This window comes from Leopardus geoffroyi, chromosome B3 (genome assembly GCF_018350155.1).
Source record: "Leopardus geoffroyi isolate Oge1 chromosome B3, O.geoffroyi_Oge1_pat1.0, whole genome shotgun sequence".
Taxonomy (NCBI): domain Eukaryota; kingdom Metazoa; phylum Chordata; class Mammalia; order Carnivora; family Felidae; genus Leopardus; species Leopardus geoffroyi.
The window spans coordinates 26,979,320-26,996,713 of record NC_059337.1 but is presented as its reverse complement, the minus strand read 5'-3'; the positions used below and the strand labels follow the sequence as shown (position 1 = coordinate 26,996,713).

General features: G+C 35.2%; 1 protein-coding gene across 3 annotated transcripts in view; it reads right to left on the bottom strand.

The window, feature by feature from the left end:
• The window catches only part of GABRG3 (gamma-aminobutyric acid type A receptor subunit gamma3), a 725,624-nt gene that overhangs the window by 13,537 nt on the left and 694,693 nt on the right, over positions 1 to 17,394 (bottom strand). For all 3 annotated transcript variants that reach the window (XM_045448932.1, XM_045448933.1, XM_045448934.1), the window contains exons 7-8: positions 4,021 to 4,173; positions 206 to 402 (exon numbers count right to left, since the gene is read on the bottom strand). In XM_045448932.1, coding sequence (XP_045304888.1) covers positions 206 to 402; positions 4,021 to 4,173 — 350 coding nt within the window. The remainder of the gene's footprint in view (positions 1 to 205; positions 403 to 4,020; positions 4,174 to 17,394) is intronic.

The following is a 17,394-nucleotide window of genomic DNA, read 5'->3' as shown; positions in this document are numbered from 1 at the left end:
CATCAATCCATGTCACTGGTAGGTAAAGTTGAAGAGGTACTTTATGGTTATATTCATATCTTCAGAATATTTGTCTTTTTTTTTTTAATGTCTTGTTGAATTAGCTATTTATATAACAGTGTAGAAGATCCTTAAGAATAAGGATCATTTATTGCAAACTATCCTTCCCCTACCTTTCCAGAAAATCTTTGCTACTGGAACTTACCGATGTTTTCTTCTTAGTGGTAGTTGGTTTTCTACAACTTGAATAGTAGTTGAGGGTGGCATACTCCATCAGAGCAGCAAAGACAAATAAGAAGCAAACAGTCACAAAGAGGTCCATGGCTGTCACATAGGACACACGGGGCAAGGAATTCCTGGCAATGGTGCTAAGCGTGGTCATGGTCAGCACTGTGGTGATGCCTGTACAGGGGATAGTTATCAAGTTGTAAAAGGAACCACACAAAATTCCTCCACTCCAACAGTGTTTTATTTTTAGGTAAATCCTCATTGACATTGGATAAATGTAATAATACTTTACTTTTAATGTCTATGCAATTTTGCAAACAACATTTCCATAGAGCTTTTATCATAGTCTTCACAAAACATTAAACTACCTGAATTAAGTCAACACCTTTCAATTTATTCAGAAATTCTCAAATTGTCTCATATTTTCTCTTTTAAATATTTTTTAAGTGATACAGTTTGCAGTCCCCCAGACATTTTCTCTGTTCCACATCTCACACTATTCTTTTGCCAAATAAACCATTTCCTTTCTTGCTTTTTCTTTATGCAATTTGTGAACTCCCACCCTTCTTTAAGACCAAGATGAAGTACCACTCTTTCTGAGGGCCTATTGCATGCACCCCAGAGTTGATAATGTGAATCTGCACTACCTTGTGCCTTCTATGTACCTCATTTCTACATTAGCATAGATAATTGCATATGTCTTTATGGTTTTTGCATGTCTGTCTCCCTGAATAAATTGTGTGATCATTACAAGCAAAACTGTATCTTGCTCATCTTTGCTTACCTGTCAGCAAGAATTGTGCCTAACACATTTTAGGCATTCGAATGGAATGCGTTGATTCATTGATCAATTAGTTAATTCATAATACTTAGTGTTGGTCTGACTTTGACTATTTCAATACTTAGTGAGTCAATTCTAAAGATTCAGAGACTGTGGAAAAGATTTAGAAAAGAGACACCCATGTGATGGATGGTATAAAAGGAAAAAGAAATGAAAAGAGGATGAAGGCTATGAAACATGAAAAAGAATGAAATGACTGGATAATTATTATGCAAAACAAGTTAAGGCTAATTCTACCCTAGATGAGCTCCTGAGAAATCAGAACCTGCTAGAGCTGTTGGACACGCAGGCTAGTGACATGGATCCTGGAATCACAGGAATATGGACATTAACACTCACTACCTGTGTGGCTGAATGAGAGTACTATAAAATATCTGCCAGGCAGTAATACTCAGTGATTAGGTAGACATGATAGATAAATGCACATTAGTTCCCACCTTTACTGTAGCATCATAGCACCTGTGTAGTGAATGCCTCCCTTACTTCCTCAGGGAGGGTAGCCAGGACCATTTGGAGGATGAGGCTAACAGCACAGGGTGGACAAGTTAACCATGTGTCAAAGATATGGACCTGGAAGTCAAAGCCCCCTGCCTTGCTCTCAGCCTTCTCAGCATTTGGTCATGTAAAGTCACTTACTTTCTTTGAATCTGTTTCTTTAATCAGTACGGTGAAAATGGAATGCCTCCTTACTGTAGGTGGGAAAGTTGCCATGCTTCATGTAAAAATGGTGTGTAAACTTGGGGCACCTGGGGGGCTCAGTCAGGTTGGTTAAGCATCTGACTTTGGCTCAGGTCATGATCTCATGGTTCATGAGTCTGAGCCCTTCATCTGGCTCTCTGCTGTCAACACAGAGTGTGCCTGGGATCCTCTGTCCCCTGATCTCTCTCTGCCCCTCCCCTACTTGTGCTCTCTCTCTCTCAAAAATAAATAAATATTTTAAAAAATGCTGTGTAAACTTGAAAAGTCTACACTGATGGCAGGTGTATTTTTATACAAAAAAAGATTTTGTAATGAATATCCAATTTAACTTTAAAAAAAATATGGTGACCATGTCAGGCCTACAGAATATCTAGGTAGGAATTTTTTCATTAAATTTGGGGATTTTTAACTTCATTTCTTCAAAAATTTTTATCTTATTTTATCTCATTCTGTAACATCAGTTACAGCTATGTTATACATCTTCATATTGTCCAACAGACCACTGGGATTTATGTTTTAAAAGCTTTTATCCCTGTCTTCTTCAGATTAGCTAAATTTTGTATGATGGTCTTCAATTATGCCTGAACTTTTTTTCTGCTCTCTTGAATCTGCTCTTAAGCCCATTTAATGAATTTTTCAATTCAACTATTATACACTTCATTCTAGAATTTACTTTTTAATATACTTTATTTGCTGAGATTATCCATCTGTTCATTCACTAACATTACATTTTCCTCTAAGTCCTTTAACATTGTTAAAATAGCTGCTTTAAAGCCCATGTCTGCTGACTCAAAATCAGAGTTGTCTTTTTATATTGACTTTTTTTTTCTTGATCATGAGTCACATTTTCCTGCTTCTAAGAATGTCTAGTAATTTTTTATTATATACTCAATCTTGTGGATGATACCTTACAAAGATTATGAAGTATGCTATCCTTTTTAAAAGCATGTTAAATGCTTTCTTTTGGCAGATAGTTCATTTACTAATTGTTCTCCTTGATCTTCTCATGGCTTGATTTAAACTTTATTCAAAGCAGTCCTACAAGTGCCCCTTTAGTTTTAAGCACAGTCTTTCTGGTGTCTCAACTAAATATTCTGGTGTTAATGACATTTCTTCACTCTTCTGGAGTGTAAATATATTATGTTATCTTCCAGCATTATGTATTTCTAGTATCTCTAGCCCCTTAATGCCATAGTGGTAACTCTTTGACAGGACTTTCATAGTCTCAAGTTGTGCAACCAATACTACATATTATATTGTTTTGAAGCTGATTTTTAAAGTCTTGCTTACCTGGCACTTGTAATTGTGAGGTCATAACCCCAAGAACAATTACTAAATTTGTGTTGTAACTTTGCTGGGTGATTTACCAATTTTATTATGCATTTTCTAGAAGTATGCAAAACTAACACTGGCAACAGATATTACAGGTTAGTTTTTTTTTTGTTTTTTTTTTTGTTTTTTTTTGTTTTTTTGCTCAACCAGTACTTTGTTGTTGAACAAACAGAATAAAATGAATACAGAAAAAGCAACATGTAATGTGAGAGATTTTGCAAGGATTTTAAAATTGGGGCAGCTCCCTCTTTTTTCTGAAAGACATTTTTCTGGGAAAACAACTATATATTTAATATATATTACCTGTTTTCACAGGTCAAAATATTGAAAGTTAGGTAATATTCCTGTCATAAAGAAAAATTGATATGAAATGTTACACAATTCTAAAACCACTGAAATTTAATGTTTTATTAAGAGGACTTTTTTGGGGGGGTCAGAGGAAAATTCATGAAGACTTTGAGATTTAGTGTGTAGATTATAGCTGAAAAGAATGATCACTTTCTTGTTTGATGGTAAAGTTGCTATAGACAATCTCTTCTGTTATTGAGAGACTATTTAATGATATCGTGTCTTCAGTCTTCAAAAGTGCGTGAAAAGTTGTGTGTCCGTACACTGATGTAATGAGATTTTCAGCATGACAGATTCACAGGACATGACTACATTTTTATGATTGACATCATCCTTAGAGTATCAATGATGCAATTGATTTGTTCTGAATTCCCAACCCCAACTGATTTTAAGTGGCACACATAGAATTCTATTGTCAGAAAGAAGAGTCTAACTTGACTACTTAAAGCAATCCAAGTACATTTGACTAAAGTCTTTTTCACTGGAAGTATTTTTATGAATACTTCTGTGTTAATATTATACAAAATGGTGGAAGAGTTTTTTGTTTTTTGCTTGTTTGTTTTTTAACTCACCTAATGCTGTTCTTGCTGGTGTAGCATCTTTTTTGATCCAAAATGACACCCAGGATAAAACCACAGTCAGTATACAGGGAATGTATGTTTGAATAGTGAAGTATCCCATTCTTCTACTCAATTCAAAATATATAGTCATGACAACATAATCACCTGTAATAAAGTATTGTCAAAAAGTAAAACAACTTTCTTTGTGTAAAAAATAATTCAGGGGCAATAATTTTGTTAAATATATGACTTGGATAAAAATATACAACTACAGTAGTAAGTTGTGAAAAAAGGTCAAAATGCTGGTGTTCTTAAACTTAATTTTTATAAACTTTATTTTATCTATGGCTTTCAAGGCATTTTACTGGTCACTGGAAAAGACACACAAACAAACATATTAATTGATAGAGGAGACAGACATGCGCATCTATTCTTTGACATATTATTACATAAGGAGCTATTATTGCTTGAGTCCATCTGTGTGTTGCGTGTTTAAAATCAGGGGTAATATGATAGAAGAAGATAGGATTCAGTAGGCAGAGAGGGAAAGATGAGGACCTGAGGCCCCCGGTTAGGGAAAAACAGTATTTGGAAAAATTCTGGGAGTGTCTGACCACAGGAAAAGCCCCCAGGCATAAAGCTCCCCTTAAGAATGTAACAGACCCCACCTACTCCCTCTCAGGTTTCCCTTAGGAATTTAAGGAAAGACCTAGGTGTGGCCATAGACACCCCCGCCCCCCACTGCTTTTAATGGAAATGAGCCAATCCAGAATGGACAACCCAGCACCCAGAGTCATCCAGAGGGTAAGGGCAGAACCTGAGAAGGAACAAGGGGAAAGGGAAGGGGAGGGGAGGGCTAACCAAAACCTTTTAAAGCAAGGACACTTGCCTAGTGTCGCAGGCATTCACTTTTGAATGTCTCCTTTCTGTAAAGAGAGCTTTCCTACTATTCTTACTTTCTAATCTTATATTCTAATAAACTTTTGCCTGCTGCTCATTTTGTGTCCACGTCTTAATTCTTCAAAGCAGCGAGAAAACAAATCCGGGTATTGTGGTTAAAAAAAAAAAAAATCCTGCAACAGTAACATAACAAAATCCATCCTCAAGTAGATCCATAGTCATTTTGTTTTTTTCAATAGTAACAGAGCTATACATAAGCTTTCATACATAAATTTGTGTAACAATTTTATGTATCTATTTTTATAGCATAATTTTAGCTTATCAATCTTGTACTTTATGTTTTACTCGATATTTTTAGGTTGATGTTATCCTTTCATGACTCCAGCAGTTAGGCTGTGCCAACCCAGAAAACAAAAAGAAGAAATCATTTTATGACTTTGCTTCCTCCTACTACAGCAAAGCTACACCATAAAAGAGTTGGGAGGAAAATAGTTGTTACTAGAGATTCCATAAGATTCCTGGTGGATAAGGAGAAGTTGCATGCTTAATACATGAGACATTTTATTCCAAAATCATCTATATTTTGTATCTTTTCTGCATAACCTCCTGCTGAGAGGATGTCTATCCCCCTCTTCCCATTTGACTTTCATTCTTCAACATACTGGATTGTCTTTCAGCACCTCAAATTCAGTGTCCAGACCTGAACTATCATATCCCCACACCAGGCTGTTCTCTCATCTAAGCCAGGTCCTTCTCTCTATTCAAGGCACAAGTCCAGAAACCACCTGTCACTTCTTTTCCCTTATTCAATTCCTGCATTGCTCTCAATTCCTTTCCCCACAAGTACCAGATTCTCTCATAGTCCCTGGCCTATCTCCTAACAACCAGTCCTTTTCCACTCCAGACCATTCTATGTCCTACCATCAAAAGGATCATTATAAAACACAAATATCATTATATCCCCTTCCTTATAATCCTTCACCATCATCTTGCTACCTTTTTATTATTGTCATGACTTTAGTATGGTCTCTACTATTCTGCATGCAATACTCGTTTCCCTATAGTCTCTGCACTCTGGAAATCAGATTCTCCCCAGGTCCTCAGACATACCAAGATTTTTCTCCATGGGTCACTAAGTTTCTTCTCATCTACCTAGGATGCTCTTCTTTTCTTTTCCCCTGCATCCCAGTAGTTCCACTCACCTTCAAATCTCAGCTTAGAAATCATTTAGTTCACCACGAAGTCCTCACTGAGCCTCTCCTGACAACTGTTGTTCATTCATTTCTATAATTACTAGTATTTTTTTCCAGACCAAAAAACTGGTTGGGTTATAGAATATATCATTTTTTTTAACTAGTGTTACTTAATGATAAACAATTGATTAGTGTTTATTTATTGAAAAGATCATAATGAAATTTCCATTTTTAGTTTAAAAGATTGACAAGGAGACTATATTGAGCCCATATAAAAACTGCCTTTCAATAATTAGAATTCTTTTTGTAGTGTCCTGTTGTAGCAATATTCAGGATGGTTGATAGAAACATCAATGTTGAGATCATTTTCTGAGAAACATTTAAAATTTTAAGCAAATTAGCATTTCAATGCAAAGGAATCAGAATGATTAACCTGAAGCAATCAAAGGACACAAAGATATATTTCTAATATGAATGCCAAATTACATAATTTCCTGGGGAAATATTGTTGAATTATGTGCAATATTGACATAACTTTTAACCTTTACATAAAATTTCAGTTAAAAACCAAAGAGAAAACAAACAGTAGACAGAAAAAACAAACATAATAAATCACTCCAGTAGTTATGAACATAGCCCCAACGGAATATCCAAACAGTTGAATAGTTTCTTCAGCCACCATTGTAGGTTCCTGAGAAAGATAAAGAGGGACAATTCCAGAGCAGATACACAATTCATTTTAGCAAATCTCTCTGCTTTCCCCCAACCTAAGGTAAATGGACTCAACATATACCTTTGACTAACTCAGAGATCTGCTGAATGTCCCATCATCAGGTATGAAAGTGAGATGGAATGTCAGGGACTCATTCTGGAGCCTGAGTCTATAAGTTAATCGGCTCTTGGTGAGGTTTTGGGACACACTCCAAAATGCAGTTCCAGGGAACTTCATGGTTCCAAATTTCCAGCTTCCATAGGATACAAATAGCTGGGGAAGAGAAGCAGGAGGAATTGTGGGTTCTAGGCCCACTGCCCCTCACAAGAAGACCAACACATAGCCATTATACCACTCATCCTAAATTGGAAGGAAAAGGCCATGGGATCCTAATTTCTAGTTACATCACATATTTCTGTACACACTTAATTGGTTTATGTAGGCCTGAGGTATAATATGTCCTCAGAGGAGGTGAAAGCCCTTCCCTGTATCTGTAAATAAGTGGCTGAAAAGTTTCTCAGACAGGTCAAGTACATGAGTAAATTATATTTGTCATTAGTTTTAGGGTTCTTAATTGAAGAATGATGTTGTTCCTTCTATCTGCTCCCTTTCTGCAAGTGTACATATATCCACACATATACATCCACATACATAGACACTCACATACACCCATGGGCCCGGTCTACTCCAACTTGGGTGTGAAGTCTCAGGTCCTGCCTCATGCTCCTTGGAAGCTTTCTTTCCCTCTCTGTGATGTTTAATCATGCACCATGATCAATGTGCAGCTTTCCTAATGCAGTTTACAAACTGGACCAGAATGGTTTTGATTTTCTGTGATCAATTCTTTTCAAACAAAGGTACCTGGAGTCTTGGTTGACTCTTATGGCAATAATAAGGATCTAGCAACCACAGAGATCTCCATAGTCTACCCTGGAATGTGCCTGGTGCCCACTTTCTGGGGGAAAAATGGCATAGAAATAGTTGGGGAGAGAATGAGAAACTTCTCTGATCCATCAAGGTAAAAAGTCATCTTGGCCCCAGTGGATTTAAAAGAAAAAAAAAAGGCTCTTTTTGCCAATAGTTCATTTTTGTGATTTTCTTTCCCTGAGCTAATGTAAGGAAAAATATATGAAATCATTGATTACTTTTTGAGACAGCATGTGTAGTACTACTTTTTAGCACAATGGCACAGAGTAGGCAGTCAATACACATTTAAGAAATAAACATTTATGAAGCTAATACTATGTTTTATGAATTTGGAAGTACAAAGATTAATAACATGCAGAAAGTTCCCTCAAGGCTGAAGACTAGCCACATCTTCCATAATTTACCCCAGCATTGTTCCCAGAGAGAACTATTATAAATCAGTACTTATTCCATGTCATAGATAACCTTATTTATTTATTACTCCTTAGGCAACAAAACTTCCTTTGAATCTCTTTTAAATATCATTGTTATTTCTCTAGACTTACTCTCCTTCTGATGGCCTTGCCTTCTCTCTGCCTTACAGTGGTATTTTCTCTTGGTCTCCTTTCAAAATATCCTAAGTTAATACCTCTTAAAAGTCAGCTAAGGTGTGGTAATCAGCAAGCAATGTTATGTATAAAATAAGCCTAATCTTCTCCATTTTAATCTTCAAGTTTGCCCTGGGAAAACTTACCTTATTCTTTTGCTTTTGACATTCGTACATGAAAATAAATTCTTGATTTTAAGGAATTAAATTTATCAAGCTTTTATTTTATTGTTAGTGCTGTTGTCTTATCCTTGAGAATCTGTTTCCTAAGCTAAGATCATATATTGTACTGTTTTTGTCTACAAGTTTTATTTTTATTTTTTATTTTATTTATTTTTTTTTCAACGTTTATTTATTTTTGGGACAGAGAGAGACAGAGCATGAACGGGGGAGGGACAGAGAGAGAGAGGGAGACACAGAATCGGAAACAGGCTCCAGGCTCTGAGCCATCAGCCCAGAGCCTGACGCGGGGCTCGAACTCACAGACCACGAGATCGTGACCTGGCTGAAGTCGGACGCTTAGCCGACTGCGCCACCCAGGCGCCCCTTATTTTTATTTTTATATGTAGCTGATCATTCTTCAAATTGAAAATTTTAAATTCCATGATCAGTTGTCATAATATCATTTGTTGCTACCCTCATTCATCTTCAGTGCCACCTCACATATCCTTATAAGTATGGATCTGTTTTATTCATGCATCCAGATATGTATGGATCTGTTTCTGCATGTCAATTCCTGCACAATTACCATACTGTCTTAATCATTAAAACTGGAAGACCCACCCTAAAATGACCTCAAATTAATCACACATTTGTACATTTCTCTCAGTTTGAGTGTGGGAAGAACCTGTGATTTTGTTTTAGCCAATAGAATGTAACCTCTGACTTCCTTGATCAGATTACTTTATATAGTACAGGTGAATGGATATTGAGATCTGTTGATTTCAAGCAAATCCAAAGAGAGACTGTGGATGGGCATGACTCAATCAGGTGAAAACCCTTTGAAGGACTGGGACTTTCCTGAAGAGAGATTCTTCTTTTAGTCTTGTAGCTCTATGGCTACAGATAATAAATGCTGCCAACAACCTAATAAGTTTAGAAGTAGATTCTTCCTTAGTCAAGCCTCCAGATGAGAATACCCCAATTGTAAGCTATGACAGCTTAAATAGAGGACACAGCTAAGGCAAATCCATTGCTTTTTACTCACATAAACTGTTGAATTATAAATGAACATTTTGTTTTAAGTCACTAAATTTGTGGTAATCTGTTAGACAGAAATGAAAAATTAAGGGGGAGTGACATCAACAAGATGGCCAAATAAGATGTTCCTCAAACATATTCGCTCTCAACAACACTCATTTGGCATCCAGCCACCTTTGTGTCTTTGTGGGAGCTGTGGGATCCAGGTAGGAGACTGTGAAATCCTGGTGCTATTCAAGAATGAAGACAGCCATTTTGAAAAAAACAGACTTTTACCAAGGCAACTGACTCATCGAACCTAAAAACAGCTTTGTTTGATTCAGAACTCATCCATAGCCACACTTGTCTTTTGTTCTGTTGCTAGCACCATCTGCCAAGGGTCTCATGAAAAGTAACACCTACTATGCATTAGGTAATAGGCATACAGAACTCGATCCAGCTGTGGACCAAGAAATGGCTTATGAACTATCTCCAGCCCCTGTTGGTCACTATCTGGGAGTCTCTGAAGAACACTGATTTAGACGTTTACCCACAGATGAGAGGCCTTTGTGGAAGTCCAGAAGTCAAACAGAGATGTTGAAGCACACTGCTAGAGCAAAAAAAAAAAAAAAAAAAAAAAATCCAAGACTGGACACATTGAAGAGGGAAAGAGAAACAGTTTGACTTTAGTCATATCACCCACCCCCAAAGTAGCACAGCTCAGTTCCAAGAGAGATCTTGGTCTGTGATTTCTCCCACAGGGAAAGTGAGAAAGTGTGAGTATCTGACTTCTCCAGCTGTGTGGGATGGTGCTAATGAGGTCCATTTCTCTCTCCTCTCACACAGAGTGCTGAGTCCTGCGCTGCATGCCTGGAGGGTGGTAAGCACTGAGAGAATAGCAGCCAGGGATTGGAATGGGATATAATAAAGGGACACAGATTATACTAACAATCTCATAGACTCCATCAGGAGGTATGCTTGCAAGTGGCTGGGAAACCTCATCTCTGGACCTCCCTAACTGGCCAATAGGTACCTCTAGTGCTCTGTATGCCACTCCTTTCCCCAACAGTGGCTGGTTCCCTATGTGCATTCTCAGTGGTGGTAATGGCAATCTTTAGCAAATGGCTAGTGAGCACACACAGAAAGCTGGCTCAAATCTGTGGGCCTGGGAGAAACTACACACTTGAGGACTCAGCACAACTCTAGGTAATGAAAAAGAGAGGCTGTGAGCACCCACTATGGCTTTTCAGGATTGTGAGAAAGCATATAAATTTAAATATTACGCTACAAGAGGTAGCAGACATACCCATGGAAAAAGTCTGAGAAAGACTCAGAATCCCTCAGGCTGATGGAAGCTATTTCTCTCCCAAAGTCAGCACATAAAGACTGGAGGAAGTGAGTGCTACTTCAAATGCAAAGACAACAGTGCAAGACTTCAAGAAATATAAAAAAATTAAGGAAACATGATCCCAATAAAGAACACAATAATTTTGCAAAAACCAACCCCAAACACCAAGATCTATGATTTACCGAAGAAATAATTCAAAAAAGCTATTTTAAGGAAGCTCATTGAACTACAAAACAACCAGAACAACAATTTAATGAAATCAAGAAAACAAGATACACACACACACAAAATTAGAATTTTAACAAAGAGATAGAAATTACAGAAAAGAACCAAACAGAAATTCTGGAGCTGAAGGATAAAATGAAAGAAGTTTAAAAAAAAAAAGAAAAAGAAAAAGAAAAAAGGCAATAGAAATCATCAACAGCAGACTTGAAAAAGAAAAAGAAAGAATCTGTAAAATAGAACAGGATTTTGAAATTATTCAGTTAAAAAAGAATAAAAGAAGAATAAAAAAGACTGAAGAAATCTATATGATGTAGAGAATATTACTAATAGAAACAATTTGCCAGTTATCAGAGTCCCAAAAGGAAAACAGGGGCAAATGGAGATAACAAGCTAAATCAAATAGATAATGACTGAGAACTTCCCAAATCTGGGGAAGATTTGGACATTCAAGATCATTAAGCTAATAGGTAACCCCAACATTTCAATCTAAAACAATCTTCTTCAAAATACATTATAATAAAACTGATTAAAATAAAAGACAAATACAGAACATTAAAAGAAAAAATCTAATACAAGGGAACCACCATGAAGCTATCAGCGTATTTCTTAGAAACCTTGGAGGCCAGAGAGAGAGAGTGGAATGATATATCCAAAGTACTTAAGGAAAAAAAAAATCTGCCAACCAAGAATACTTTATCTTGCAAGTTGTCCTACAGAAATTAAGGCAAGATAAAGACTTTTACAGAAAAACAAAAGCTGAAGGAGTTCATCACCTTAAAATAAATGCTGAAAGGATTTCAAGTTGAAAAAAAGGAAGCTAATTAGTAACATAAAAAACAAAAATATACAACACATTGGTAAAGGTAAGTACATAGTCAAATTCAGAATACTCTAATACTAATATGGTAATCTATGGTAAATCTAATATGGTAAGGTGTTAACCACTTCAGTATAAAGGTTAAGGTAAAAACAAGTGTTAAACAATAATTATAGTTATAATAATTTCTTAATGGGTACAAGAAATAAGAGGCAAATTCTGACACAAAAATATAAAAGGAGGGAAACTATTAGCATTTTAAAAATGCAATAGAAGTTAGTGTAAAATAGATTGTTATGATTATAAGATATTTTATTTAAGCCTCATGGTAACCATAAGGAAAAAAGCTACAGTAGATATACAAAAAATAAAGAGAAGGGAATGAAAGCATACCACAATGGGAAGTCATCAATTCAAAAAGGAAGACAGCAAGAGAGAGAGAAAGGAATAAGGGAATTATAAAAGTCAGAAACAATTAATAAGATGGCATAAGTAAGTCCATACTTATCAATAATTATCTTAAATGTAAGAATAAATTCTCCAATTAAAAGATGTAGAGTGGCTGAATAGATTAAAAAGAAGATCCAACTGTATGCTGCCTATAGAAGACTTCAGCTTTAAAGACACACATAGGCTCAAAGTGAAGGGAGAGAAAAAGATATTCCATGCAAGTGGAAACTAAAAAATTGCAAGATTAGATGTACTTATATCAGACACAATAGACTTTAAGTCGAAAGTTGTAACAAGAGTCTTTTTTTTTTTGTTAAATAAAATTCTAATATTTTTTCAATATATGAAATTTATTGTCAAATTGGTTTCCATACAATACCGAGTGCTCATCCCCAAAGGTGCCCTCCAAAATACCCATTACCCACCCTCCCCTCTCCCCCACCCCCCATCAACCCTCAGTTGTTCTCAGTTTTTAAGAGTCTCTTATGCTTTGGCTCTCTCCCACTCTACCCTCTTTTTTTTTCCTTCCCCTCCCCCATGGGTTTCTGTTAAGTTTCTCAGGATCCACATAAGAGTGAAAACATATGGTATCTGTCTTTCTCGTAACAAGAGTCAAAGAAGGTCATTATGTAACGTCAAAGGAGTCAATTCATCAAGAGTATGTCATAATTGTAAATATAAAAACACCCAACATTGAAGCACCCAAATATAATAAGCAATTACTAACCAAATAAGAAAGAAACAGACAACAGTACATAGTAGGGGGCTTCAATACCCCACTTGCAACAATGAGGAGATAATTCAGATGGAGACTCAATAGGGAAATGTTGGATTTCAACTATATCTAAGATGAAATGGACCTAACAGACATATTCAGGATATTCCGTCCAACAGCAGCAGCGATACACATTCTTCTGAAGTGCATGGAGAACATTTTCCAAGACAGATCATATATTAGGTCACAAAGCAAGTCTTAACAAATTTAAAAAGATCAAAATCATACCAACTCTTTTTTTTTTTTTTACAATAGTATGAAACTACAAGTCAGCAATAGGAAAAAAAAAAAAAAAAAAAAAACATGGGACAATTTGCAAACATGTGAGAATTAAACACCATGTTTCTGAACAACCAGTGAGTCAAAGAAGAAATCACACAGAAATAAAAACAATTTTTGAAACAAATAAAAATGAAAACATAACATACCAAAACCCATAGGACATAGCGAAGCCAGTTCTAAGATGGAATTTTATAGTGACAAAGTCTATGTTAAGAAAAAAGAAAGATCTCAAATAACCAAATTAACTTTTACATCTCAAAGAACTGAGAAAAGAAGATCAAACAGCCCAGAGTTATCAGGAGGAAGAAAATAACAAAGATCAGTTCATGTAAATGAAATAGAGACCAGAAAGACAATAGAAAATCTGTGAAACTAAGCTATTTGTTTAAAAATAAAGCAAATTAACAAATCTTTAGCTAGACTAAGAAAAGAAAAAGAAAAAAAAGAGATGCCCCAGATAAATAAAATTAGAAATGAAACACCTGAGATTGCAACTGATACTACATTAATACGAAGCATTAAGAGACTAATATGAACAATTATATTCCAACAAACTGGATAAGCTAGAAGAAATTGATAAATTTCTAGAAACATACCTTCCAAGATTGAACCATGAAGAAAGAAAAAATCTGAAAAGACCAATAATGAGTAAGGAGAATGGATCAGCAATGAAAAAATCTCTCAACAAAGAAAATTATTGAATGGCTTCCATGGTGAATTCGATCAAACATTTACAAATGAATTAACACTAATCCTTGTGAAACCCTTCCACAAAAATGAAGAGAAAGGAATACTCCTAAACTAATTTTAGAAAACCAGCATTACTATGATTTCAAAGCTGGATAAGGACACTACAAGAAACCTACAGGCTTCTATTCCCAATGTGTATAGATGCAAATATTATCAACAAAATAATAGCACCAAATTCAACACACATTGAAATAATAATATACCATGATCAGGTAGGATTCATGCCTGAGATGGAAGGATGTTTCAACACATGCAAATCAATAAATGTGATACACCACATTACTAGAATAAAAGATAAAAATCACAATCATCTGAATAGATGCAGAAAGAGCATTTGACAAAATGCAACATCTTTTCATAATAAAAATTCTCAAAAATTTAGTTATCAAAAATGGAGCTCAACATAAAAAAGGCCACACATAACAAGGAAAAGTTAACATTACACCCAATAGTAAAAGGTTGAAAGCTTTCCTCTAAGATTAGAAACAAAACATATGTGTCCACTCCCACCATTTCTATTCAATATAGTGGGAAGTCTTAGCCAGGGCAGTTAGGCAAGAAGAAGAAATAAAAAGCTTCAAAATTGTAAAGAGAAGTAATATTGTCTGCTTGCAATGTAATATAATCTTAGATATAGGAAATCCTAAAGAATCCACCAAAAAAAAAAAGCTATCAAAGCTAATAAATTAATTCAGTTAAGTTGCACCATATAAAATCAACACTCAAGAATGAGTTACATTTATATATACTAACAATAAAATATTCAAAGAAGAAATAAAGAAAACAATCTCAGCTATAATAGCATCAAAGACAATAAAATACTTATAAATAAATTTAAGCCAAGGAGTACACTAAAAACGATGAGATAGTGATGGAAGAAATTGAAGACACAAATATATGTAAATAAATATATTAGGTGTTCATGGATTGGAGCAATTAGTATATCCAAAGCCATCTATAGCTTCAATGCCATTCCTATCAAAATGTCAATGGCATTTTTCACAGAAATAAAGGAAAATCCTAACATTCACAGAGAGCCACAAAAGACCCTCAACAGCCAAATCAATCCTGAGGAAGAAAGGTGGAAGCATCACACTTCCTGATTTTAAACTATATTACAAAGCTATAGTAATCAAAACAGTAGAGTGTTGGCATAAAAATACATACATAGATAAATGGAATGGAATTGAGAACCCAGAAATAAATGTCTACATATATGGTCAACTAATACTTGACAAAGTCAAAAATATTCAGTAGGAGAAATTATCTCTTCAATAAATGAGAAAACAGGATAATCACATGCAAAATACTAAAATTGATCCCCTATCTTATACCATTCACAAAAGTTAACTCAAAGTGGTTCAAAACTTCATTGCCAGTGTCTTAGAATGTAAAACTCCTAGAAGAAAATATAGTGGAAAAATTCCTTAACGTTAGTCTTGGCAAAAACTATTTTGGATATAATACCAAAGCACAAGCAATGAAAGCAAAATTAAACAGATGGACTATATCAAACTAAAAATCTTTTGCATAGAAAAGAAATAATCAACAAAATGAAAAGACAACCAATGGAATGGAAGAAAATATTTGCAAACCCTATATATGATAACAGGTTAATATCCAAAATATACAAGGAACCCATGCAATGCAACAGAAAAATTTGATTAAAAATGGGCTGAGAACCAAAATAGATAATTATCCAAAGAAGGTATACAAATGGCATACAGATACATGAAAAGATGTTCAATATCCCTAATGTCAGGGAAATGCAAATCAAAACCATAATAAGATATCACCCTATACTTTTAGAATAGCTAATATCAAGATGGCAAGAAATAAGTACTGAAGACGATGTGGAAGATAGAGAACTCTTGTGCACTGTTGGTAGGAATATAGGTTGGTGAAGCCACTTGGAAAATAGTATAGAGGATCCTCAAAAAATTAAAAAGAGAAATGCTATTTAATTTAGCAATCCCACTTCTAGGTATATATTCAAAGGTATCTCAAAGAGATATCTGTAATCCCATGTTCCCTACAACATTATTTATGACAGAGAAGGTATGGAAACAACCTAAGTATTTATCTACAGATAATGGATAAAAGAAGAAGTGGTATATATATGCAAAGTTGAATATTTTCCAGTCATGAGAAAGAAGGAAATTCTGCCATTTGCAATGAAACATTTGATGGACTTTGAAGGCATTATGCTGGATGAAATAAGTAAGACATCGAAGAAAAATACTTTATGATCTCATTTATAAGTGGAATATAAAAATGTCAAACTCATAGAAACAGAGAGTAGAATTGTGGTTGCCAGCGGCAGGGGTGGGGAGGATGGGAGAAATGGGGGGATGTTGATCAAAAGTTGCAAACTTACAGTTATAGGAATAATATATTCTAGGTATCTAATATACAACATAGTGACTATGGTTACCCTACTGTATTGTATACATGAAAGTTGATAAGAGAGTAAATCTTTAAGGTTCTTATGGCAAAAAAGGAAATTATGTAAGATGACAGAGGTGTTAACTAATCGTATTGTGGTAGTCATTTTGTAATAAATATATATATGTGTGTGTGTGTGTGTGTGTGTGTGTGTATGTATCAAATCAACATGTTGTACGCTTAAAATGTACAACAATGTTGGCGTGCTGGGTGGCTCAGTCGGTTAAGGGTCTGACTTTGGCTCAGGTCATGATCTCACGGCTCATGAGTTGCAGCCCTGCGTCAGGCTCTGTCCTGACAGTTCAGAGTCTGGAACCTGCTTCAGATTCTGTGTCTTTCTCTCTCTCTGCCCCTCCCCCCTCAGAAGAAATAAACGTTAAAAAATTAAATGTACAACGTTACATGTATAATATTTCAATAAAACTGGGAAAAAGAAAAATAATGCAATAGCATTGATTACTAGAAGAAAAATCTTCAATTTTAGTATTCTTCTTCAAACATAGCAAGGCTAGTCTTGGGTCTTTGTGTTTCTGTATAAATTGTACAACCAGTTAAAAAACTTCCTCAACAAACACTTTTGGTGTTTTGATTGGAATAAACCAATAAATCAATGTACCTTCACTTATTTAGTTCAGTGTGGCTACCAGGAAGTAGAGCTCTTAGCAAAACAAAGTTTTCTCACTCATAAAGTGTTACTCATTCCAAATTGAATATCCTGCAATAAGATATTGAATTTCTTCCATAAAGCCTTGGCATGCCTAGTGTTTAATTGTTGATATATATTTCTGTTGTTATGA